The sequence below is a fragment of the Chaetomium fimeti genome (genome assembly GCF_033439085.1).
Source record: "Chaetomium fimeti strain CBS 168.71 chromosome Unknown B0H64scaffold_1, whole genome shotgun sequence".
NCBI classification, from domain to species: domain Eukaryota; kingdom Fungi; phylum Ascomycota; class Sordariomycetes; order Sordariales; family Chaetomiaceae; genus Chaetomium; species Chaetomium fimeti.
Genome location: NW_026944329.1, coordinates 2,598,889 through 2,620,059, shown reverse-complemented (window position 1 = coordinate 2,620,059; position 21,171 = coordinate 2,598,889). Strand labels below are relative to the sequence as shown.

Sequence of the window (21,171 nt, the reverse complement as noted above, 5' to 3'; positions counted from 1 at the left end):
CACGCCCTTCGATGCTCCTAGGTCAGTACTTTGATCACAGGATTTGAAGGTGCGGCCGAGCGGGGGATGAAGAGAACCGCTGGTGGTTTCGTCCTGATCTCCTCTTCCGACCTTTTCCTTTCCTTCTTCTGGTAATTTGTCTTCTAGAATTTGCATTTTCGCTATCTTCCTTCTTGCCTTCTTTTCTTCCTCGGTCATGACCTCTATTGTGCTTCTTCCTTACCCATACCCATAAAGAGTTGCCAGCACAGTGACTTGGGTACCTTTAAAGTTTACCATCAGACGAACCTCTATGTAAGGACAGCGCCCACTTCCCGTCTGGGGAAACCGCAATCGCGGTCTATCCTGATCCAGAATAGTCCCGCATGTTACGTTCCACGTACCTGTGCGTCCATCCCATTGGGGCTTGTTGTACGTACATACTTCGTGGAATCCGGCTCTCTCTCCTTTTCGGGCCACTTTACGGATACATCCATGGTTAAAGATGGTCCCGAAGGGATGGTATATCGGGCCCGTTATAATAGGGCACACCCGCCCCGAGACGCAACAGGTTGCCGAGACCGTTGCGGCCCGCACTGGCCGGAATTGCGCGTGTTATTTTAAGACACAACCCTGTCCCGACCAGCTCCAGAAGGGGCTGCGGGGTGGCAGAGATGCAACGCTGGGGCGCGCTAGCCTCTGAAAATCCTGGACTATTGAAGGGGAAAACCTGGATTGCTGGGCGCATTGACGGGACCATGACTGTGGACGGGCGGCCGAATTGGGGGAGTGGGACCCGTGCTGGAAAAGGTCTTTTCTTGCCGGGGAGATGGAAAATGGAAGAGTCGGAATGTGTTAGCCTCCAACACGAGGCCCCACGCTCACACACCAAGGCCCAGATCCTCGGGTGTGGATTGACAACATCCCCGGTTGCTGTCCTTTTTTTCCCTTTTTGTTTCCCGCTGTCGTCGATCCCCGTACGCCGCCTCGTTCGTGCGCATCGCGGGTTTTGGAGCAACCCTGAATCGCCAGCGTTCCATGACTGAAACACGCGTCTTGCCAAGCGTTGATCAGCACCTGGAAGGACTGATCGCTCGAAATTCCCCGACGACATGTGGTCCTTTGTCCGCTCCGTATCACTCGCCTCGCTAGTAGCGACGACAGTCACTGCAGAACTCAGTTTCAAGGCGAGCATCCAACAGGAAGGCCAAGATGTAGACGCCTCAGCCCTAGACTTTGTCCGGATCCCGGCCCTACAACACGGCAAGCATGCCTCCCGGCTGCATCGAAATCACGCCAAAACAGAGGAGAGGGATACTATTAGTTACAGTTCCAATTGGTGCGGCGCATCGCAACACACGACGCCGGCGGACAGCATCACCAACGCGATCGGCTACTTTACCGTCCCGGACCTGACGCTCCGGCCGGGGATCCCGGCGCCGCAGTTCGCTGCTGCGTGGGTTGGGATTGACGGGGCGGAATGCAACACGACCCTATTGCAAGCCGGCGTGACGACTGTTGTAAGATAAGAGCCTGGCCGTGGGAGTATCGAATCCGAGAAGCGTGACTAAAGCTGTGGACAGGTCAACTCTAATGGGGGGCAGAGCTCCTCGGCATGGTGGGAATGGTACCCGGAGGCTGCCTTTAACATCGACGGCCTCAAGGTCAAACCGGGCGACTGGGTGTCGGTAAATATCACAGCGAGGGATGAGACGAGCGGGATAGTGTAAGTGGTTGCGGCGGGAGAGGCAGTTCCCGGCGATCCCTTGGCGCGACGATCTGACAAAAACTAGGGTCATCACCAACTCGGAACAGGGCACCTCAGTCACGATGGAGATCAATAACGGGCCGAAGCTGTGTCGTCGGGATGTCGAGTGGATCGTGGAGGATTTTTACCAGGCGGGCGAGCAGGTCGAGTTGGCGCACTTCTCGGACCTCTGGTTCGTCGACTCGGGAGCGACGACGGACAGGGGCAAGTCGATTGGCTTCGACGGGGCGACCATGGTGCATCTTCAAGACTCGGACGGAAGCGTCCTTTGCACGGCTGAGCCCTACGACAACTCCAACGTGGTTATCGTATCGCATCCCTAGCCAAGACCTTCCATACATTAATTAACAGAGGGGCATTGCGTCCTTAATTTAGAGCCAGCAAGTTCACGATACTAAGGTTGCATCGACCGCACGTGGGTCTCGTGGTTGCGCTTGCAGTTGACCGATGGATGGTTTTTCAATTTTGGATTGTGTTGGGGGGATTTGCTTCGAGATTTTTTGGTGACCCGGCCCGTGCAGTTCCATGGTCTGTGCGCAAATCCGGTTTTGCCCTCTCCCCCTGTCTCTGCCTGTCACAGCTTGTCTCGAGCCTGTCCCCTGTCAGGGCGGCAGGCCTGTGCCTGTCTGCATGGCAATCATTCCAGGGACGCCTTCCGACTGGAATTTAGAAGAGCCGCATCAACCTCGAGTTTTGACATCATCAACAAGTCATCGAGTTTTTTTCACGTCGACCCCAACCGTGCCATTCCGAACCACCGCACAGCCGGCGGTGCGTGCATCGTCTCCATACCCGCCAGGCCTCCCCCATGACGCCAATTGGGCGCAAACCTGAAATCTCGGTTCTCATTCCCCCGACCCGCCGTGATCGAGGCCCAACTCGCCAAGCGATAAAAAACCGACTCACGACAGCTGATTGACTCACTCGAGCAAGGTGTGCATGGACGTCATGGGTGGATGGGGGTGATGGGAAAGAGAATTGCGCTCCTCGGCTCCCCCGCTCCTACGCATGATGGTGCATTATCCGCCCTGTTCCCGAGCGCGAGGTGATGCAATTGACTTTTCCATGGCGGCTTGCGGCTTGCGGCTTTCGCCTGTCGGGCGGGTAGATCGGATGCGGCATCCCGAGTGACGGTTGGACCTTCTTGGCCGGGCTGAGGAATGACGTGTGGGCCCGCATGTCTTGCGAAAACTTCAAAACTCGAAACCAAACGGCCCACCGAAGTGGCGGTAAACAATGCACCGAGTCAAAGATTACGAGCGCAGGGGCGCGTGCTGGCCCGGCCGTTGCCAAAGCTCTGGGAACGTGGGCGGGAGTGAGCTCTTGGACTCGATGGCCTGGACTCTTTATCAGTGGAGACTTGGGCGACCAGAACCCCGACCGAAGATCTCGACAAACACTTCATCCTGGGCACCTTAGACTTTGCCGTCACAATGGGTTCCACCTTCCCGGTGAGCGGCAAGCTTCTGGATGCCGCTTCTCCAGCAAGATCCGAGTCACGAAACAAAGAGAGCTGCTCCCCCCCTCCCGCGGCTCCCGACCCGTGCGAAGCTCTTTGAACCGCCACCCTTCTCGCCTCTCTCCATGTCCGTTTTGTGATTTGAGATTGTGCTCCTCTTCTCAATCTGTCGATCTAGTTTCTCCCACCTCCATACCCGCCCCACCGGCAGTCAATCCAAATTTGTGAGAGACAAACTGAAGCTCCCAGGGCCGCCCCGATCGCCCAACCCCTCGACCAACGTTCTCGAACTCATAACCCCATTCCCACTTGTTCCCCTATAAACCTAATTTGAGGACCTGATCTCCGGCCTAGATCAGAGGGGCTCATCATTGTTTGAACGGGTCTTGCCGCAGCGATGGCGTCGCCGCGTGCACAGGGAGACCAAATCACGCCCGGGGGGGCTAGCCCCGACCAGCAACAAGATTCCTCTATCTCTCCTTCACCACAGGGGACCACCGAAGGGCTACAGCCGCTCAGGGGCAAAGAGAAGAAGAGGGTTGGCTTTGCGAGTGACAGTAACGGTAGCACTCTCGGCAGCCCATTCCGTGTCACGCCCAATGAACCGCAGTATGACGGCCAGGATTACTTCTCCTACGCTCCATCGCCATACAGCAACGGCTCTACTCCCTTGAACGGCGAACACTTAACCAGACGACCTTCTGTCGACGAGGCCGAACTTGCCGCCGCGGTGGCCGGGTATTTCGAAAAGAACCAGGCCGGTGGCCAGCCCGGCCCGAGCCGACCTCGTCCGGTGCTTCGGAAGTCGTCTGCTCTCCCAACATCCGCCGACATGCCAACCACACCCCACAGGTCTGAAGTCGAGGCCAAGAACCGGGCGGATCGGCTCGCTTATGCCGTCGGGACTGCCTCGGCTCCCGTATCAAGGCGGGCGTCAATCGACTCCGGAAGAGGAACCATCGTCCAAGACCGCTTGCTCGACTCGGCAGCCTCCTCGGCCCAAGATTTTACGTTCCCCTCGGGAGACTCGGAGAAGGTCAGGCCTCGCAGAAACGCACAGTTCGAGGCCGATCAACTCGTGCGGACCCATCGACGCCACAAGAGCCCGTTGCTGAACTCGTTCCTCCCCCCGAGGTCTGGCACCGCCACGCCAATTGACCACGATTGGGAATATGTGCCCGCGCCGAGCACATACAAGGGCGGCATTTTAGGAACGTTGCTGAAGCTATACGGTGGCGAGGACAGGTATGGCACCGCATACCCCGACTCTAGCGCAGCGAGCACGCCGGGGAGCACTCCCCCGACCTCGAGGTCCAGCACACCGAAACCGGATAACCGCCGCCCCCGACCATGGAGGACCCAGTCGTCGAGCACCTTGACAGGCCTCATGGAGTCTTCGTTTATGTTCGCTGCCCCCGGATCTGCTAAGGACATCTCTGACGCAGTGTCCGAGAAGGTGAAGTTGGAGGCGGGCAAGGCCAAGAAACCATCAAAATCCAGGAAAAAGAGCGACGAGTACCGCATCAAGATTCACATCGCCGAGATCATCAACCGCCACGCCTACCTGCTCAAACTGTGCAGGTCCCTCATGATCTATGGTGCTCCGACCCACCGGCTGGAGGCGTACATGACGATGTCGGCTCGTGTGCTCGGGATCGAGGGCCAGTTCTTGTACCTTCCGGACACCATGATCATCTCGTTCGATGATAGCAACACTCACACGGCAGAAGTCAAGATTGTGCGTGCCGGTCAGGGCCTCGACTTTGGTCGCTTGCGCGACGTCCACGAGATCTACAAGGAGGTAGTGCACGACCGCATGGGCGTCGACGAAGCAACCGCACGCTTAAAGGACATCACGGCTCGCAAGCCAAAGTTTCCCGTCTGGCTGCGCATCTTCCTCTACGGTATCGCCTCGGCAATGGTTGCTCCATTTGGCTTTGAGGGCCGTTACATCGACATGCCCATCTGCTTCATTCTCGGCTGCCTCGTTGGATTCCTGCAGCTTTTCCTCTCGCCGTCGAACGAACTCTACGCCAACGTATTCGAGATTACAGCGGCAGTTGCGACCTCATTTTTGGCCCGGGTGTTCGGTTCGATCTGGGATGGCGAGCTCTTTTGTTTCTCGGCTCTCGCACAAGCATCCATCGCTCTGATCCTGCCGGGTTACATGGTCCTTTGCGCGAGCTTGGAGCTGCAGAGCCGTCAGTTGGTTTCGGGGTCGGTCCGCATGGTTTACGCACTCATTTACACCCTCTTCCTTGGCTACGGGTTCACCATCGGGTCGGTCATTTACGGATACATGGACAGCAACGCCGTCAGCACCGTGCACTGCTCGGTCGGCGATAGCTGGTACACGCAGCGACCGCCGGAGAACTACTACCTGTTTTTCGTCCTCTCCTTTACCCTATGCCTCTGCGTCATCAACCAAGCCCAGTGGAAACAAACACCAGGTATGAACTCCCGCCCATACGCCCGCGGGAATAGAAAAGTTGCTAACACCCCTTGCAGTGCAAGTCTTCATTTCTGTCGCCGGCTTTTGCGTCAACAACTTCGCGTCGCGCTTCTTCAAGGGCAACGGCATTGTCTCGAGCTCTCTGGGCGCGCTCACCATCGGTGTGCTCGCCAACCTCTACTCCCGCCTCGGCCGGTACGCACAGAACTGGCTTCTCGATATCTGGGAGCAGCAAATCGAGCCCCGCCTCAACCGGCTCACCGGCAAGCGCGCACAGCACTCCCCCTACTACAACTGCCCGCCAGCGGTCGAGTCGGACGAGACGCTCGCGTCGGCCAACCCCAAGATGTCGCCGCGGGACCCGGAGATGGGCGGCGAGAACCCGGACCCGTCGGCGGGCCTCACGCCGCGCGCCCGCAAGATCGGCTACGGCCTCGCCGCCGCCGCCATGCTCCCGGCTATCTTTGTCCAAGTGCCGTCGGGCCTGGCCGCCAGCGGCTCGCTGCTGAGCGGCGTCACCAGCGCCGACCAGATCGTCCACAACCAAACCATTTTGGCCAACGGCACCATCGTCAACGGCAGCATGTCCATGACCACGACCCAGTCTGCCGACTTGAACAACTCGGCGTTCAACGTGCTGTTCAGTGTGATCCAGGTTGCTATCAACATCTCGGTGGGGCTGTCGCTGAGTGCGTTATTGGTGTACCCGCTCGGGAAGAGGAGGAGTGGGTTGTTCAGTTTCTAGAACCAGGGGATGGTGGGATTAAGGAGTTGGATGATTGCAAGGGCCAAATGGGGGGTGTTTGACGGCTTGGGACCGGAGCCCTTGCCGATGCGGTGTTTTTCCTGGTAGCCGGTGTTGGCATCTTCCGTTCGGAGTTAAGTGGTTTCACGGTTGAGTTATTGCATTCAGCGTGCGAGTTCAGGATTTAGGGTTCGGGTGTTCACACTTTTTTCTCCGGTTGGGATCTGGGAGCATTACATTGGGGGATATCACGATAAACATCATTCATGACAAACATTCATACACGGCACGGGTTAGATTACACAAAAAGAATTAGTAGTAATACATCTTGGCCGGCAGGTAACGGCGCTATCCATCCAGTCCAGCAACCCCAATGGGAACGGAATGATCGTTGAAGGGATATGAGAAGAAATGCGGGAAACGTGGCGGGCGACGGAATACCCCGTAAATCCAAGTCTTTGTTGCTCTAGAATGGATGCTCAAGCGCAGCTACCGTGCGGCACGTCCAGCCCGTCCCGGGTTACATTCCACCCTCCATGTCCCTCTATCTTGTTTTCTAATCCCGGCCCCGTTTCTTTATCACTCCCTCTAGCTGAAGTGGTGCACAGCCTGAGCCTGAAAGGAGGGCCCCTAGGGTAGGTGGGACAAGAAAAGGCTCTTTCCGTTAATCACCAAATCTGTTGAGTGTAAAATCGAGGAAAGGAAAGGGAAGGAACGGGAAAACAAAATGTGATAGACAAGGCAATGCCAATAATAGGTTAGCATCTTCTTTCTCCCTATTCTTCCCGGCCTACCACTATCCTATCTTCTCAACTTAGATTGCCACTTAGGTTCGTGCCCGCCTCCTTCGCCGCGTTATAGTAAGTCATGCTGTCCAAGAAACGGCTTGCGTTAATGGGCAAGGGATTGGGCTCGAGATCTTGAACGGTGGTCATCAAGCGCAAAGGTGCATATAGTTGTTTAGTACTAGTACTACTACACAGTCGTGTGTTAGGAGGAAGTTACCATGACGCATCAAAGGCGGGAGTGGTGGGGCCGGCCTGAGGATCTCGGAAGAAGGGAAGCCAACCTGGAACCGAGCACGAGCCAACTCTGGACTCAAGGTTCCATTCTTCCTACATTTGTACCCAAGTTTATGTTCGCCAATTCCACGTAACGTGACAACCGTGACCTTGCCCCAAACAGCCTCCTTTATCGTCGATCACTCGGCATGTTATAAAATACGTGAGCCGACGACGCAGCTGCAGAAGGTTGCGAAGACGACAACCCCCCAGAGCAAGCCTGCCGAAGTCACAGTCATGAACGATGCTGATGAAGAACCCGAGGTGTATCCTCACCCCTGGACCGCTGAAGCGTGGGAAAGAGCAGGACAAGCGGTTCTGAGCGGCAACATACCACCGGAGCCCGTAATACGCTTCCCCGTCGTTCTCACCCCCGACGGTCCGATTTCCTCGGCCTCGAAACTCCAGCAACTAGCAGAGACGGAATCACTTCCTGAAGCCACGGTGACGAGTGAAGTCGACATACATGACCGGGAGATTAGCAAGGTGACCATCTGCAGCCTTGAGTGGGACGAGTGGGAGAGGATGGGGGAGAAAGCCCACGTCTCTTATGGTATTGGTGGGGGTGGTATGTTGGTCATATTTGAGGGTAGGCAGAGGTATGCGGGAATTGTGACGGCTCTGAAGGAAGGCGTTACGCTCGAGGATGAAGACGATGGAGGCAGTGCAGGCGAAAGTCGAGGGGAAGGGGTGACGGAATCTCCAGAGCCCGCCAACCCAAAACCTGGGAGTGATGGAGAACCAGTGACAGAGACATAGGCCGGGCGCTTGCCTCGCTTGTTCTTTTGCAGCGGTAGTGGACGTATATATCCCCCAATGACAGTCATTCGGCGGTCCGTGCCTGCGCAACCACTGCCACACTGTTTTGCCATCCTTTCAGCAACCTGCCTCATTGCTCTCCCGTGCCCTTCATAAAACGCTAGGGGTATCTGCAACGCACCTTCTTCGTTCGATAGGTATGGGCGGCGAATTCATAAGACAAATTTGTCTCATGCCCCGAAGAAATATGGAACAAAGCTCATCTTGCTTCTCGAAAACAAGCCCTTTCCGGCTTGATCTCTGATAGTCTCCACAGCTTGGAAGTTCCTTATCTTGCTTGTGGATGTATCGTGGCTTAAATCGCACTTCTTTTGACCGTCGTTGTTTGCTAAGATGACCTCCTCGAGATGAGAGAGGGTCTGAAATGTTGACTAACACAAGCGTCCCCGTCCCTCTTGACAATTCGACCCACTTGCTCTTCGATGCGACGAGGCACCGGCTGGGACATGTTGGCTGAGGCTCGAACGGGATGTGATGTACAAGACCTTTTACGACAAGCAACCCAAAATCCAATGCGTTCCAATTCCGGGCTGTTCGTGTTCCTATCACTCCAGCCTCCGGGCCATCGCAGCTCTGCACAACGAGGGACAAGACACTGACGCTTAGCGTTGCGCGTCACGTTGTACCCCCACATGACAGGTGCTGTCAGCCTGCGAGGCAACAGGAAGAAGGCCGTCTTGGCGGCCACACAGGGGAGGAGGGGGGAGCTGCATTCCGGGGTGGGCCCAATGACTCATGCCGCAGTGTTGACCGAGAACAGTCACCACGGACATGGCACGCCGATCAACACGCCCTCCCCACGACAAGGTGAGCAACAGGTCCGGTCATCAGCTCAGAGGCGCACAGTTCAAGCCACGAAGAAAAGATGTGATCCAAAAAGTCAACGTATTATCATTGTTTGTCCCGTGGTATCTTTCCGGAACGCCATTGCCAAACCCGTCGGCAGCCCCTCAACACCATGCCAAAAGTAATCCCAGTATTTTCCCCGGGTGACCATCCCGTCCCGAGATCATGCCCAAACAAGCGTAAAACGTAAAACCATAAGCCATAAACCATAAGCCCTCATTCCAAGCTCAGACGTGCTTCAGGAGCCGCCTGTACTTCTCCAAGACCAAGTCGCGGTCGTTGGCCTTCCAGCGCAGCCGCTGGTCCTCGTCGATGGTGATGGCGTCGGCGTCGCGGCCGGCCAGCGTGCCCGGGGCCGGGGTGACGGGGACGGCCTGGCGGACCAGGTCGCCGAGCAGGCCCTTGTGGGGCACGCCGCACCACTCGGCCTCGTAGACGAGCCACTCGCCCAGGCTCTTGAGCTGGGGCTTGACGGCCGGGTCGAGCGCGACGCCGGCCCCGCAGCTGAGCCGCGCGAGGCACCCGACCAGCAGCACCCACGCGGTGACGTCGCCCGCGCTGGAGGCCCCCGGCGGCTGCCGGAACGCGACGGCCCCGAGGCCCGCGCCCTCGTTGAGCCCGACGAACCCCCACCGGTACGCGTCGTGCTGGAAGTCGGCCCCCGGCCGGACCCCGAGCGCCACGCCGGTTGGCGAGTCGGCCCCGCACCAGTTCATGCGCGCGCCGAGCGCCTCGCACGTCGCCTGCGCGTCGACGCGGCCGAAGCACTCGGCCATGGGCAAGCCCTCGAAGTAGTGGTTGTGGCGGTTGCTCTTGGCCCACACGCTCTTGCGGCGGTAAGGGGGCACGAGCGCGTCCAGGCAGCGCTCAAAGTACAGCGCCGACTTGGCGAGGCCCTTGGCCTGGTCGAGCTCCCAGTACCCCGACACCGGGGTGATGTGGATGTGGGTGAAGCACTGGTGGGTGGTGGTGAGCTCGAAGTGGGTGTTGAGCGCGTGCATGACCCCGCGCAGCTCGGCCTGCCACGCCTCGGGCCGCTTGGCGAAGCGCATGAAGGGCGAGACCAGCTTCATGCCGAAGCGGTGGTCGTTGGGGCGCGACGGGATGCACAGCTCGCTGGCGATGGTCCACTGGCGGGACGACACCGGCGAGGTGTGGGTGCTGGCGAGGTGGTTGGCGATCCCCGCGCGGGTGAGCTGTGTGCTGATCTCGTCTTCGAGGCCGGTCACGGTCTTGTGGTTGCGTTTCCTGCTGCGGATGACGAGGCCGAGCTCGACGCAGAAGCGGAAGTCGGGGGCTTCCACCGGGCGAACCTCCTGACGTCGGGAGTGGGAGCGGTGGGTGGTGGGAGCCCATTCGTAGTGAGTCTCGGGTTCATCGTGGCGACGACGATGATGACCCGACTCGGCGGCCACATAGGAGAAGTGCGGCATGGTGGGCAGTGGTGAGGTGGCTGTTGTGAGTGTTGTATGCTGTGGTCGATGGTGGTGGTCGATGATGGTGGTCGATGGTGGTGGTCGATGGTGGTTGTCAAGCGATGGCTTGTGGTCATGATCCCGGATGGTCAAGGTCGAGGGGGCCCAGGACCCTATATATACGAAGCTGGTCCATGATGGTTCCGTGGAGGGCGCCCATCCTCAGAAATTGTCTGTGTTCTGCCTGGAGTCCTAGATTGGTGTCAGAGGCGGGACCAGAGGACGGAGTCACGGTGAGGACGTCACTTGCTTCCAGGTTGTGTCCGGACCGGGTGGGACCGCTGCTGCGGGGTGGGCCGCCGGATGGCTCAGCGCGGGCTTTCATTGTGGGGAGGGAACCAATCTGGAGCCAATCTGGACCGCTCAATCCGGTGTGCGCCATGCAGATTGACAGAGAAGAGTGAGGACAGGCAGGAGGTGGGGGAGGGGCCATCGGCCGCGGCCAGGCAACAGCCAGCGAATCAGGTCGCACAATGCCACAAGGCAGGAGACGAGGTGAAATTCTAAAAATTTGGCCAGCCAGGAGCCCCACTCTCGCGGTCTGCACCGCCTTCCAAAAATATGCGGTTCGTCCTGGAGTCCTGTCAGGCGACGGGGACCCACTGCCAGCCGGCCAGTCTCCCGAGGCCGCCAGGCGGCTATGGCTGCAAACCTTCATTTTCCAGGGGGCTTCCCCCCACATCGTCGCGCAGGCTCAGCCTCTATTTTGTGCATGAAACACAAAGCATTGGGCAACAGCGCCCCATTTTGAGCATCTCGCGGACCCGACAGAACGGAACCGAGTGCTTGGACGCACCCATAAGGAGGAGCGAGTTTCTTGCCCAATGTTCGCCAGACGCGCGCGACTAGATTACGCTGGAGCAGCGAGCACAGAGGCGCTCGAGTTCTCTGTCCTAGCGCTGGGGGTCATGAAGGACAGCCAACGGTCAGGCTAAGTTTCAGGGAAGGGATTTAGCTGGGAACATTGAGGTCTGATTAGTACCGAGACATTATGCTGAGGCGTGCTCCTCCCTCGAGCGCTTGCTGGATGGCTACCTAGGCTCAAGTTCCATCCAGATCATTTTTAGATGCAGATCGCATGGTAACGGGACGGGGCCCGGGGCTCACGGCTCGGGACAGAATACCCGATGGCAGCAGCGGGGGCCTGAGTTGTTTCATCAGGCGCGTATTCACGGCGGCAATGGGCTTTACTGTGTGCTTTGTGAACTTTCTTTGTCTATTTTATTTTTATCCTACTGTTCCAGGTTCCAACCCAGCTGTTTTTGATCAGCCCTTTAACCTTCATAGGCGTCATTGGTCGTATCATCTTCATTGGTAGCATCAGTCGTTCAACGCTCGTGGGCGGCATCAGTCGTGTAGCTCTCATGGACGGCATCAGTCGTATAACCCTCACGGGTTGGCATCCTGATTCTTTGTCCCAAGTTCTTCCTTTCCCAACCTTCTCCTAGGACTTTCCCCGTCACTATCGGCAGGCCCAAGCCAAAGCCATCTGATCCAGGACCCCGGCTTCATTAATCGTGTCAGGCCCTGCAGAGGATATCTCCTCTTCCTCGGGTGCTTCGTCGTCTGTCTCTGTGGTGGAAAATTCCTCGTCGTCGTCGGACTCTTCATCGGAGTCGGCGATCAACAAAGCGAACAAGGCCGCGAGCAATCTCTGTTGGGGTGATTCTTGGTCTTCTCCCCCCTCGTCTTCTTTTTGCTCCTCTTCGTTCTTCCCCTGCTCTTCTTGCTCCTCTTCTTCGTCTTCCTCGTCTTCCATGTCCCCCCTGCTTGACCATCCGGGCGACTCTTGTGCTTCCGTGAACTCAGACTCGGACTCGGACTCGGTGAACAAAGGCCATTCGGGACTGGTCATGGGCGATTCCCCATTGCGATAGATGGAAATATACTCGATTGAGAAGCCATTTCGATGGTTCAACCAGTACAAGCCGCGAAGCATCTCCCTTTCCAGTTTCCTCTCGCATTTGGGGCAAAGCTCGTCCTCTTTCATCACCTTCCGGTACCTCTTGTGGTCGCTCCACCCATAGTTTGGGACCACTATGCCATATTCCAGGGTGTGACAGCGGTACTTTACGGTCTGAGGAAAAGTGAACGTTGGGGAAGACATGGCTGCTTTGCCCCGAGACCGCGCCTCTTTCTCACCGAGCCCGTGTATCCCGACCCTAACCAAGGTAGTAATTGAAGAAATAACAAGGCCGTAGCTGGAGGGCAGACCAGGTACCGATCTATTAGAGCAATGAACTCCTAGTTATAGCATTGCCGCTTGATCAAGCCTAAGTTGGGATCATGCGCCATGTTTTTAGCAACTGTCTGTGCATGAGGGGGTTGTTCAACCCTCAGCAATGGAGAAGGCCCAAAGGGGATTTAGAGATAGACAAAAAGCTTAACAAACGGAGCATCGCAGTGCACTTGTGCAGATTTCATTCACCATGGACAAGATAATACGGGTGCCCCGGTAATATTATGGAAAGCCTAACCTGATGCCGAACAATACGTGGTTGTATGTATGTTCCTAACACGCACCAAGGACCTTTCTGAATGAGCGTGCCGTTTAGGACGAGTGTGGTGTTGACAATGACACGTAACTTTACCCATATGTAACCCCAACCCTGCTGTCTGTCCCTCCCGAGCCCCCTTTGCTCAATTCAATGGCGCATGTAAATGCACCTATGTATTCTGTATGCGCATTCGAATGCGCTCAATTCTTTCAGCAATGCAGTGAGATGTAGCTTATTCAACTTATTAAGCATGTTTCATATGGCTATCGTCAAATTCGCTAGTATAGTTCCAGTTACAGCCGCAGCGCAAGGTCTTCCAACTAAGCCCTAACCCTAGGCCATTCATCAGCGCCACCTGGCAGGAAGAGGAAAGGGCGCAGAGAAGGGGGCGAGAGGCACAAAACTAGAAAGAAATAGAATATTGGAGAAATATGTTATTCCATTTCTAGGCGATCCAACCGCAGCTAAATTAATGGACTTAACTATATTATTGATTCAACTTAATTAAATTAATGAGTCCAATTGAGAAAATGGGTATGTGCGAGGGTTGGGGTTATATATAGGAGAAGTTACGATAATAGCCCTGCACGTCCTCAGCACACCGTGAGTCCCAAACGGCACACTATTCTAAATTTCTAAAAGCATCTACAAAAAAAGTAATGTAATGGAGAGCAAAAGTAATCGATCCAACTGGGATTCGAACCCAGAACCTTTGCCATATTCCTAACCGGAAAGCAACGCGCGGCCATTGCGCCATCAGACCTGTTGATTAACAAGCAATGAAGTGTATAATGTATATATGGTTAGCCACGGACGAAAGGGTTTCGAGAGTGCTACGACGAGTTGTTAACACAACTACTCTACAACTACTCTAGATCCAATATGTCTAATAGTTAGTAGGCAGTGAATAGAAAATAAATGGCTTTGTTTATAAGCTACTAGACTAACTGCTAAAATACTAGCCTCAGATATTGATAGCTTAGCGTATTCTCCTTGTCGAGCCGGTACTCGGTTATAACACAGAGTACGCTGTCGAACAACCTTAGGCTATAGTTAGGCTGACTGGACTGAGGAAGCCTGAAACTCTCCGATATTGTAGGGCCACGGTAGGCGTCGAGAGCTGCGGGCTGGAAGGAGCTGGCCTAACTAGGGAATAACAGGGCGGCAGGTTTCTGCAACGCACTCCCATCTTCGTTAATATCAGAGTCTACCAATAGGGGAGGGACTCTTGTCTTGGTCAGCCACGAGTCAAGCTCGCCCTGCTTCACCCGCGAGGGCGGGTTGGCCGCAGGTAGGATGGTTTGGCGGCCAGGAGTATTGGCAAGTACCGAGTGGGATAAGCCCGTATCGGTCTCGGTGCTGATAACCAGCTCCTCGACCTTGTCAGCAGTCACGGTGGGAAATAGCTGTTGGGGTTCGTTACTGATACGAGGTAGGATCTCGTCTCACCCGGTATAGTCAAGCTCCTTGATGTTCAAGCCATCGTCACGAAGATGTTGGAAGGTAGTTTGGGTGTGGGCTTCCACTGTTGAGGCAGGGGTCGAACTCATTGTAAAAGTCCGAAGCTTCGAGTCTGAAAGCTGAGTCAAGTAGGTCTTTATCACAACGTTCAAGAAATGCCTTTGCCAACAGCCATTCACACTTGCTTCGCCTAGAATGCAACACGGGGGGCAACGTTGCTCAGACAAGATCTATTTTGTCTAACTATTGTTTACCAAACTCCCCAAGCTTTTCGCTCACAACGCGGACAGAGAAACCGGCTTTCGGGTATCATAACCACACCGGGTTAACGTCCAAACAGTACAACCCAAAACCTCTAAGCAAGCCAGAACCAGATCCTCTGCAAAAAGTTCTTGGGCACCGGCGGGTGGTCGTTGGCGCAGAACTCGTCCATCTCCCTCTTGCCCGTGAGGACATCGATCTCGTGCACGTTCCTGAGCCACGGCGTCCGGAACCACAGCTTGTGCCCGAGGTACAGCACCAGGAAGATGGGGATGGTGATGTAGGCGGCCAGGAAGTCGCCGACGTCCCAGCGGGCAAAGACCTGGAACCCGTTGGTGAGGGTCAGCAGGGTGATGACGAACAGCGTGGCCCACGCGGCGTACGGCTGGCCGATGGTGCGGAAGGGCAGCGTGCTCAGCAGGCCCTGGACGTGCATGGCCTTGCGGAAGCGCAGGTAGGTGACGAGGACGACGATCCAGCCGATGAAGCCCGAGATGGTCGAGATGTTCATGAACCAGAGGAACACCTGCGCGCCGCTCTGAGACACGTTGAGGTAGGCGAGCAGGCCGACGGCCCAGGTGGCGATCACGGCGGCGTAGGGGACACCGCGCCGGGTGGTCCGGGCGAAGATCTTGGGTGCTTGGCCGGTGGCGGCCATCGAGTAGAGGATGCGGGAGCCCGAGTAGAGGAAGGCATTGCCGGCGGACCAGGCCGAGGTCAGGATGGCCGCGTTGATGACGTGGTTGAGGCCGCCGATGCCGGCACGCTGGATGCCGATGACCCAGGGGCTGGCGCTGGCGTTGGCCGTCTCGCTAAGCAGTCGGTCGTCGTCGTAGGGTACGATTGCGCCGATGATGAGACTGCTGACGCCGTAGAAGATGGCAAGGCGGGCGAGGAAGCGGCGCGCAGCCTTGGGGATATTGCGGCGGGGTGCGACGGTCTCGCCGGCGGCGAGCCCGATGAGCTCGGGGGACGTGATGAAGCTGAAGCCGGCGCCGACGAAGGCGGTCCAGTAGGCGGTAAATCGGCCAGTCGCGCCCGTCCCGACGAATTCTTTGAAGGCGCCGGGATTGTTCCAGTACGTGAATCCAATAGCCCCGACCCCGGGCGCCCCGCCGGCCATAATGACAATGCCAACGATGACCAGCCCGATAATGGTGATGATCTTGATACTGGCAAACCAAAACTCGGCTTCGCCAAAGACCTCGACGGCGATGATGTTGAGAGCGAGGCAGACGACTAGGATGATGGTGATCCATACTGCTGAATGGACTGGCGTCTCCCAGTAGCTGAGCAAGATGGAGCCTGCCGAGGCCTCGGCCGCGACCAGAATTGCATACGCGTACCAATAGTTCCACCCCGAGGCGAACGCCAGGCTACTGTCGACGTAACGGTTCGTGAAGTAGGGCAAAGTGATGCCCTTCATCGGCAGATATGTCGTCATTTCGGCGATGGTGTTCATGACGATCCAAACCACCATCATCATGGAGAGATAGCCGAGCCATAATGGTACCGGGCCGACCTTGGCTAAAATCGCACCGGACCCGACAAAAAGGCCTGTCCCGATGCTGTTGTTCCATCATGTGTCAGAAGGCCGGGCCGGCGCTGGAGGATGGGAGTAAAAGGGACGGACTCACGCGCCACCCAGCGCTAGAAATTGGATGTGTCGACTCTTGAGACCGCGTTCCAATTGCGTGGCTTCGTCCAGAGAAACGACGCCGTCGATCACCTGCGAGCCGCCCTGCGCCTCGTCGGCGCTGGGCTTTTCGTCAAACCCCTCGTTCTTCATCTTGAGGTGGCGGGAAGCTGCTTGGTGGAAACCCGGGCAGCACTTGCTTGGTGGGAGGAAGACGGGGAGGGTTCGGTGAAGTATTTGAACGCGTCGCTTATCTTGGACGACTTGCACCCCACAGCGACAGGTGGGCGCGATTTGGATACGACACACGCGGGGGAACCGATGAGGACCCACGACTCTCCGGAAAAGCTGGGGATCCAAGAGGCGTGGTGGAGGTTGGGTAGTACCCGGCCGTTATTTCAGGGCTTGAGATCCTGGAGGGCCGTAAATCCCGGGCGGTTGCTGTGCGATGGTGGCAAGGACCGGCCGACAGACTGGGAGCAGGCGCGGGCTGCAGGGAAAGCAGGGCATGCGTCAAAATATGACATTCCCATTCCCACGCGAGGGAGTGCAGGGCACCTTGTTGGGCGAGCTGCTGCTGACTGCATCACTCTGTCGCGGGCGACTCGTCAGGCACGTGAGGGTCACAACATGGGAACGGGGATTGCCGGACCCATCCAGCCATGGAGCCACGTCCGGGGAAGACGATGGATCATGGATGGAGAGAAACTCCGGCAGAGAGCAACCATCGCCGGGGTTACGCCGTCGCAAGTCTCTGTTTGGGGCAAAAGCCGGTCGGTGAGAGAATCGATGACCTTCCTAATTGGCAACGAACCAATCCTTGAACAATCCTTCCCATTTGTCTTGTGCAGGATCCATGCTGGGCAATGCAGCACGCTGATCGTGCGGCCCACAAGCCAAGTAGCGCAATCGTGCACCACTGCATCAGGAACTGGGTGAGTGGTTCAACCGCGACTATCCGAAAACCAAGACTCGAGCAAGATAAGCACGGGGACTGTGGATCGTGTGCGGGTTCGATAGTCGTCAGTAGAGAAAGGAGTTAAAATCTTCGTACGAGAGTGCCTACTTGAACTCTCAAATTGTCGATTCCGTTCCCAATTCGGCGGTTCCGGACGACAGAGTGGGTGATTTTCCGTGAGAAAAGCAAAGCTGGTGCCGCCGAGAACGAAACCCCGCGGTGCGTTGACTCGGGGTGAAGTCGGCATTGGGTTTGCCCAGACTCAGCCCAGTCCAAGCCGCCTCTGCCATGTCGGAACCCTGCCCGTTGCTGTCGGCCCCTGGTATCTCCGATGCCGCTCTCTCCAGTGGGACCAACCGAATTGGCCGCCGACGGGTGTTGATGAACTGGCAGCATTGATCAACCCAACATCGGGTATTCTCGCCTCAGCACTCAGGTACCTGCGCCGAAACTAATGCACCGAAGGCTTCGAGAACTTCCTTGGACCTGGCTGAGCAGTCGCACTTCCAAGTGCCTCGCCCTCCACAAGATAAGATGACGGGTTCATCCGCCCCACCGAACGACAAGTGGTCTTGGCTTTGAGTGGTGGAGACACTGGATGCCTCTGGCCGCTGATAACGCCAGGGCAGACTGTTGATTGAGATAACGAATGAATCAAAGAATAGCCCGAGCGGTATCCGTCGCTACCTGGGACATTCTTCACTCTTCACCCCCGAAGTTGATCGTCCAGCCAAGGTAGCATTGGAAAGCGAGCTGAACTCAACATCAGGTGCTGTGGTCTCAAACTTGTCACGTTGCTTATGGGGTAGTACTTCTTGATAAGTCTACCTAACGCAAGCATGAGCGGGTCGACCGCTCCGACCCCGAGGAACCCCATTATGCACAGCTGAGGGCTCAAGTTCTGCCGCCTTTATGTTTTCAACCCGGAAGTCGCGATCGACATAGGTACCAGTAGTCAACCTTCCACCCTTTGCAAATCATCGAGTCCACTTCAACCAACCCCTTCATGACCCCCCCCACGGGTTCTTTGCCCATTCCGACACCACTGCCTGGCATTTGATCTCGACCAGAATCTTCTCGTTGGGCAGCGCTGCAACCTGGACACAGGTCCTTGCCGGTGCTTTGGTGCGGTCGGGCCAGATCTTGTTCCACTCGGCGTTCATGGCGGCATAGTCGCGCCGAATGTCGACCAAGAACACGGTGGCGTCGACAACGTTCTCGAGCCCGCAAATGCCGTCGGAAGCGCCCCGGATGACGGTTTCGATATTACGTAGCACCGCCGCCGTTTGTACGCCGCAATCCAACTCTTGAGTCCCGTCGGGCTTGGTCTCACAACCTTCAAAGGTGCCATCGGCTCGCCGGCTGGAAATTCCCGAGACGAAGATTGTTTTGGCCGTGCTGGCAATGGTGCGCGCATGCGGGTAGTTGGCGAGTCCCTGCGCCCCGGAGGGGGGGAGGATGAAGCTGGTGCCGTTGGGGGTCGCCATTGAGGTTTTTGCACAGGTGGGAATTCGAAAATTCCTGCAATGACTCGAAAATGTTTACTTAATACAAGGAAACCAGGAAACCTCAAGTTATCGTCTGTTGTTTAGTTCGAAATTCAGGTGTGATGATATCATGTTCGAGCCGTTGGTCTCGTGATGGGCCGCCGCTAACCCCCGCCGGCCTCCCGCGATCCGCGATCCGCTCCGCTTTTTGCCGAGCTTCTCCTTGCCACTACACATCCATGGATGTACGCTTCATCAATGTGGCGGGCGGGGTCCGATGACAGCGACAACAACTAAGGAGAACATAGAATATAACCTAACTACACATTAAATTCTGGTTTTGGTCAAGTACCCTGAACCATCATCACTATCTATCACCATCATCACACACGCACGCTCACCATGGGCGACATAAACACAAGCCCGAGAGAATGGACTCAGCAAATCCTAGAGGAATTCGCCGATGTAATTTGGGGCTGCGACACGATCGAGAAGGCAGCCTCGTTCATCATGTCGCTCCCTAGTCCGATTTTCCTGCCGAATTATGTCGCAGGCAAAATTGGGTTACCGTCGTCGGAGGCAACAACATTTATCGATTCCTATGAGCCCAAAACTGGCAAACTACTCTCCAGACTTCCCCGTTCACAAGATGTTGACGTCGAGGATGCGATTCGCCATGCAAGGGCTGCCTTCCAAACATGGAGCAAAACGACACGCACCGAGAGATCTCGCCATCTTCGTCGCATAAGCGAGCTGCTCCAGCAAAACCGCGAACTCTTTGCCGTGTGGGAAAGCATTGATCAGGGAAAGACGCTCGAGCGTGCAAGGATCGAAGTCGACCGGGCCATCTCGAACTTCTCGTAGGTCACCCATGTCCGCAGTGTGCTCAACCTGGCAGTGCTCTGACGCTGATTAGATATTTCTCAACTTACATTCTCCACGAGCAAACGGCTGCGCGGATGGTTGACGGGGTTGCCCTCACATACGAACACCGCTCACCAGCCGGCGTCTTTGCACTGATCTCACCATGGAATATGCCCTTGTACCTTCTCACTTGGAAGATTGCGCCCTGTATTGCGTTCGGGTGCACCGCGGTTGCAAAGCCCAGTGAGGTCACGAGCATGTCCGCGTATCGTAAGTTGGGTTCCCAAAGTCTGGTGGTCCGTATTACGTCGCTCACATCTATCATAGTTCTGGGGATACTGTTGCAAAAAGCCGAGCTGCCCGCTGGTGTCGTCAACATTGTTTTGGGAGATGGGCCAACCACGGGAGCGGCACTTGTTGCTTCGCCGCAGATTGACGGTGTGTCGTTCACTGGAGGTACCGAAACGGGAATTGCCATTCGCCGTGCCACTGCCCACCAAATCAAAAAGCACATATCCCTTGAGCTCGGAGGCAAGAATCCGACGTTGGTGTTTGCCGACTCGATGGCCCCGGCAACGCGAGAGCGCACCATTCGCATCGCAGCCACCGCTGCCTTTGAGAACCAGGGGGAGATCTGCCTCTGCGGATCCCGCATCTATGTTGAGCGTGCGGCCTACGAAGAGTTTGTCGGTCTTTTTACCGAGTACGTGGCCAAGACATATGTTCCTCGGGAAACAATGGGTGCCGTCACCAGTGCGCAGCACTACAGCAAGATTCGAGGCTACCTGGAGTTGGCGGCCAAGGAGAAGGTCACGTTCAACTTGGGAAGTGTCCCTTGTCCGGTGGAAGAATGCAGCAATAAGGGGTACTGGGTGCCCCCTACAGTCCTGACGGAGGTGGCCCCGAACTCGGCGCTCTTGAAGGACGAGATCTTTGGTCCCGTCGTAACTATCTGCCCGTTCGACGACGAAGCGGATGCGGTCCGTCTTGCCAATGATAGTGAATATGGCCTGGCGGCCGTGCTTCTGACCACCAACGGGGCGAGGATGAGGCGTGTCGGGGAGCAGATCGAGGCGGGTTTGGTGTGGGTGAACTGCTGGCTGGTCCGGGAGCTCGGCACGCCGTTCGGCGGGATGAAGAACAGCGGCACCGGCAGGGAGGGCGGCGAGTACTCCAGGGACGTGTTTACCGTCGCCAGGACGCTGCATTTGCCGGCATATTAATGTTTATAGAGTTGAATAGCTATGAGGTACTGATTACCGCGAAATAGCAATACGGTTGATGTTAGTCTGGTCACTCAGAATACTGGCTCTTGCTGTCGTGTTTACCAAGGTTAACGCCAGGTCAGGGGTTCTCACAACCGCTGGCTCCCGATGTGTCCCGCATCAACCGCCTTCGCTCC

General features: G+C 56.5%; 9 protein-coding genes and 1 non-coding gene across 10 annotated transcripts; 5 read left to right on the top strand and 5 right to left on the bottom strand.

Annotated features, from left to right (window-relative positions):
* The first annotated feature begins 843 nt into the window (after nucleotides 1-843).
* Nucleotides 844-2,197, top strand: B0H64DRAFT_381355 (protease). Its single transcript, XM_062802799.1, has 3 exons — nucleotides 844-1,499; nucleotides 1,563-1,705; nucleotides 1,773-2,197. Exons 1-3 carry the CDS (start codon nucleotides 1,092-1,094, stop codon nucleotides 2,068-2,070), a joined length of 849 nt encoding a protein of 282 aa, XP_062664142.1. The 5' UTR covers nucleotides 844-1,091; the 3' UTR covers nucleotides 2,071-2,197.
* A 1,406-nt stretch (nucleotides 2,198-3,603) lies between these two features.
* Nucleotides 3,604-6,403, top strand: B0H64DRAFT_313757 (uncharacterized protein; the record flags this gene model as incomplete). Its single annotated transcript, XM_062800173.1, has 2 exons — nucleotides 3,604-5,656; nucleotides 5,715-6,403. 2 exons carry the CDS (start codon nucleotides 3,604-3,606, stop codon nucleotides 6,401-6,403), a joined length of 2,742 nt encoding a protein of 913 aa, XP_062664141.1.
* A 993-nt stretch (nucleotides 6,404-7,396) lies between these two features.
* Nucleotides 7,397-8,331, top strand: B0H64DRAFT_381350 (uncharacterized protein). Its single transcript, XM_062802798.1, has one exon. The coding sequence runs from the start codon at nucleotides 7,702-7,704 to the stop codon at nucleotides 8,221-8,223; it is 522 nt and encodes a 173-aa protein (XP_062664140.1). The 5' UTR covers nucleotides 7,397-7,701; the 3' UTR covers nucleotides 8,224-8,331.
* An 820-nt stretch (nucleotides 8,332-9,151) lies between these two features.
* Nucleotides 9,152-11,040, bottom strand: B0H64DRAFT_381347 (uncharacterized protein). The gene has a single exon (XM_062802797.1). It carries the CDS (start codon nucleotides 10,560-10,562, stop codon nucleotides 9,357-9,359), a length of 1,206 nt encoding a protein of 401 aa, XP_062664139.1. The 5' UTR covers nucleotides 10,563-11,040; the 3' UTR covers nucleotides 9,152-9,356.
* A 1,026-nt stretch (nucleotides 11,041-12,066) lies between these two features.
* B0H64DRAFT_428657 (uncharacterized protein) lies at nucleotides 12,067-12,711 on the bottom strand (the record flags this gene model as incomplete). Its single annotated transcript, XM_062805857.1, has 1 exon — nucleotides 12,067-12,711. One exon carries the CDS (start codon nucleotides 12,709-12,711, stop codon nucleotides 12,067-12,069), a length of 645 nt encoding a protein of 214 aa, XP_062664138.1.
* A 1,073-nt stretch (nucleotides 12,712-13,784) lies between these two features.
* B0H64DRAFT_t4 lies at nucleotides 13,785-13,865 on the bottom strand. Its single transcript has one exon. It is a non-coding gene; the product is annotated as a tRNA-Arg (tRNA).
* A 1,053-nt stretch (nucleotides 13,866-14,918) lies between these two features.
* On the bottom strand, nucleotides 14,919-16,613 carry B0H64DRAFT_314405 (amino acid permease/ SLC12A domain-containing protein; the record flags this gene model as incomplete). Its single annotated transcript, XM_062800200.1, has 2 exons — nucleotides 14,919-16,392; nucleotides 16,462-16,613. 2 exons carry the CDS (start codon nucleotides 16,611-16,613, stop codon nucleotides 14,919-14,921), a joined length of 1,626 nt encoding a protein of 541 aa, XP_062664137.1.
* B0H64DRAFT_19759 (uncharacterized protein) lies at nucleotides 16,432-17,449 on the top strand. Its single transcript, XM_062799193.1, has one exon. It carries the CDS (start codon nucleotides 16,782-16,784, stop codon nucleotides 17,397-17,399), a length of 618 nt encoding a protein of 205 aa, XP_062664136.1. The 5' UTR covers nucleotides 16,432-16,781; the 3' UTR covers nucleotides 17,400-17,449.
* A 616-nt stretch (nucleotides 17,450-18,065) lies between these two features.
* Nucleotides 18,066-19,137, bottom strand: B0H64DRAFT_19790 (Endoribonuclease L-PSP/chorismate mutase-like protein). The gene has a single exon (XM_062799199.1). It carries the CDS (start codon nucleotides 18,903-18,905, stop codon nucleotides 18,423-18,425), a length of 483 nt encoding a protein of 160 aa, XP_062664135.1. The 5' UTR covers nucleotides 18,906-19,137; the 3' UTR covers nucleotides 18,066-18,422.
* Nucleotides 19,138-19,156: 19 nt separating this feature from the next.
* B0H64DRAFT_381338 (aldehyde dehydrogenase domain-containing protein) lies at nucleotides 19,157-21,057 on the top strand. The gene is made up of 3 exons (XM_062802796.1): nucleotides 19,157-19,765; nucleotides 19,822-20,039; nucleotides 20,097-21,057. Exons 1-3 carry the CDS (start codon nucleotides 19,308-19,310, stop codon nucleotides 20,990-20,992), a joined length of 1,572 nt encoding a protein of 523 aa, XP_062664134.1. The 5' UTR covers nucleotides 19,157-19,307; the 3' UTR covers nucleotides 20,993-21,057.
* Nucleotides 21,058-21,171: the final 114 nt, after the last annotated feature.

Excerpts from the sequence above, each read along its gene's own strand:
- B0H64DRAFT_381355 (XM_062802799.1), top strand. The coding sequence starts at position 1,092 with ATGTGGTCCTTTGTCCGCTCCGTATCACTCGCCTCGCTAGTAGCGACG. Across the intron at positions 1,500-1,562 it reads AAGCCGGCGTGACGACTGTT|GTCAACTCTAATGGGGGGCA; the intron begins GTAAGATAAGAG and ends AGCTGTGGACAG. Across the intron at positions 1,706-1,772 it reads GATGAGACGAGCGGGATAGT|GGTCATCACCAACTCGGAAC; the intron begins GTAAGTGGTTGC and ends GACAAAAACTAG.
- B0H64DRAFT_381350 (XM_062802798.1), top strand. The coding sequence starts at position 7,702 with ATGAACGATGCTGATGAAGAACCCGAGGTGTATCCTCACCCCTGGACC.
- B0H64DRAFT_381347 (XM_062802797.1), bottom strand. The coding sequence starts at position 10,562 with ATGCCGCACTTCTCCTATGTGGCCGCCGAGTCGGGTCATCATCGTCGT.
- B0H64DRAFT_19759 (XM_062799193.1), top strand. The coding sequence starts at position 16,782 with ATGAGGACCCACGACTCTCCGGAAAAGCTGGGGATCCAAGAGGCGTGG.
- B0H64DRAFT_19790 (XM_062799199.1), bottom strand. The coding sequence starts at position 18,905 with ATGGCGACCCCCAACGGCACCAGCTTCATCCTCCCCCCCTCCGGGGCG.
- B0H64DRAFT_381338 (XM_062802796.1), top strand. The coding sequence starts at position 19,308 with ATGGGCGACATAAACACAAGCCCGAGAGAATGGACTCAGCAAATCCTA. Across the intron at positions 19,766-19,821 it reads CGGGCCATCTCGAACTTCTC|ATATTTCTCAACTTACATTC; the intron begins GTAGGTCACCCA and ends GACGCTGATTAG. Across the intron at positions 20,040-20,096 it reads CACGAGCATGTCCGCGTATC|TTCTGGGGATACTGTTGCAA; the intron begins GTAAGTTGGGTT and ends CATCTATCATAG.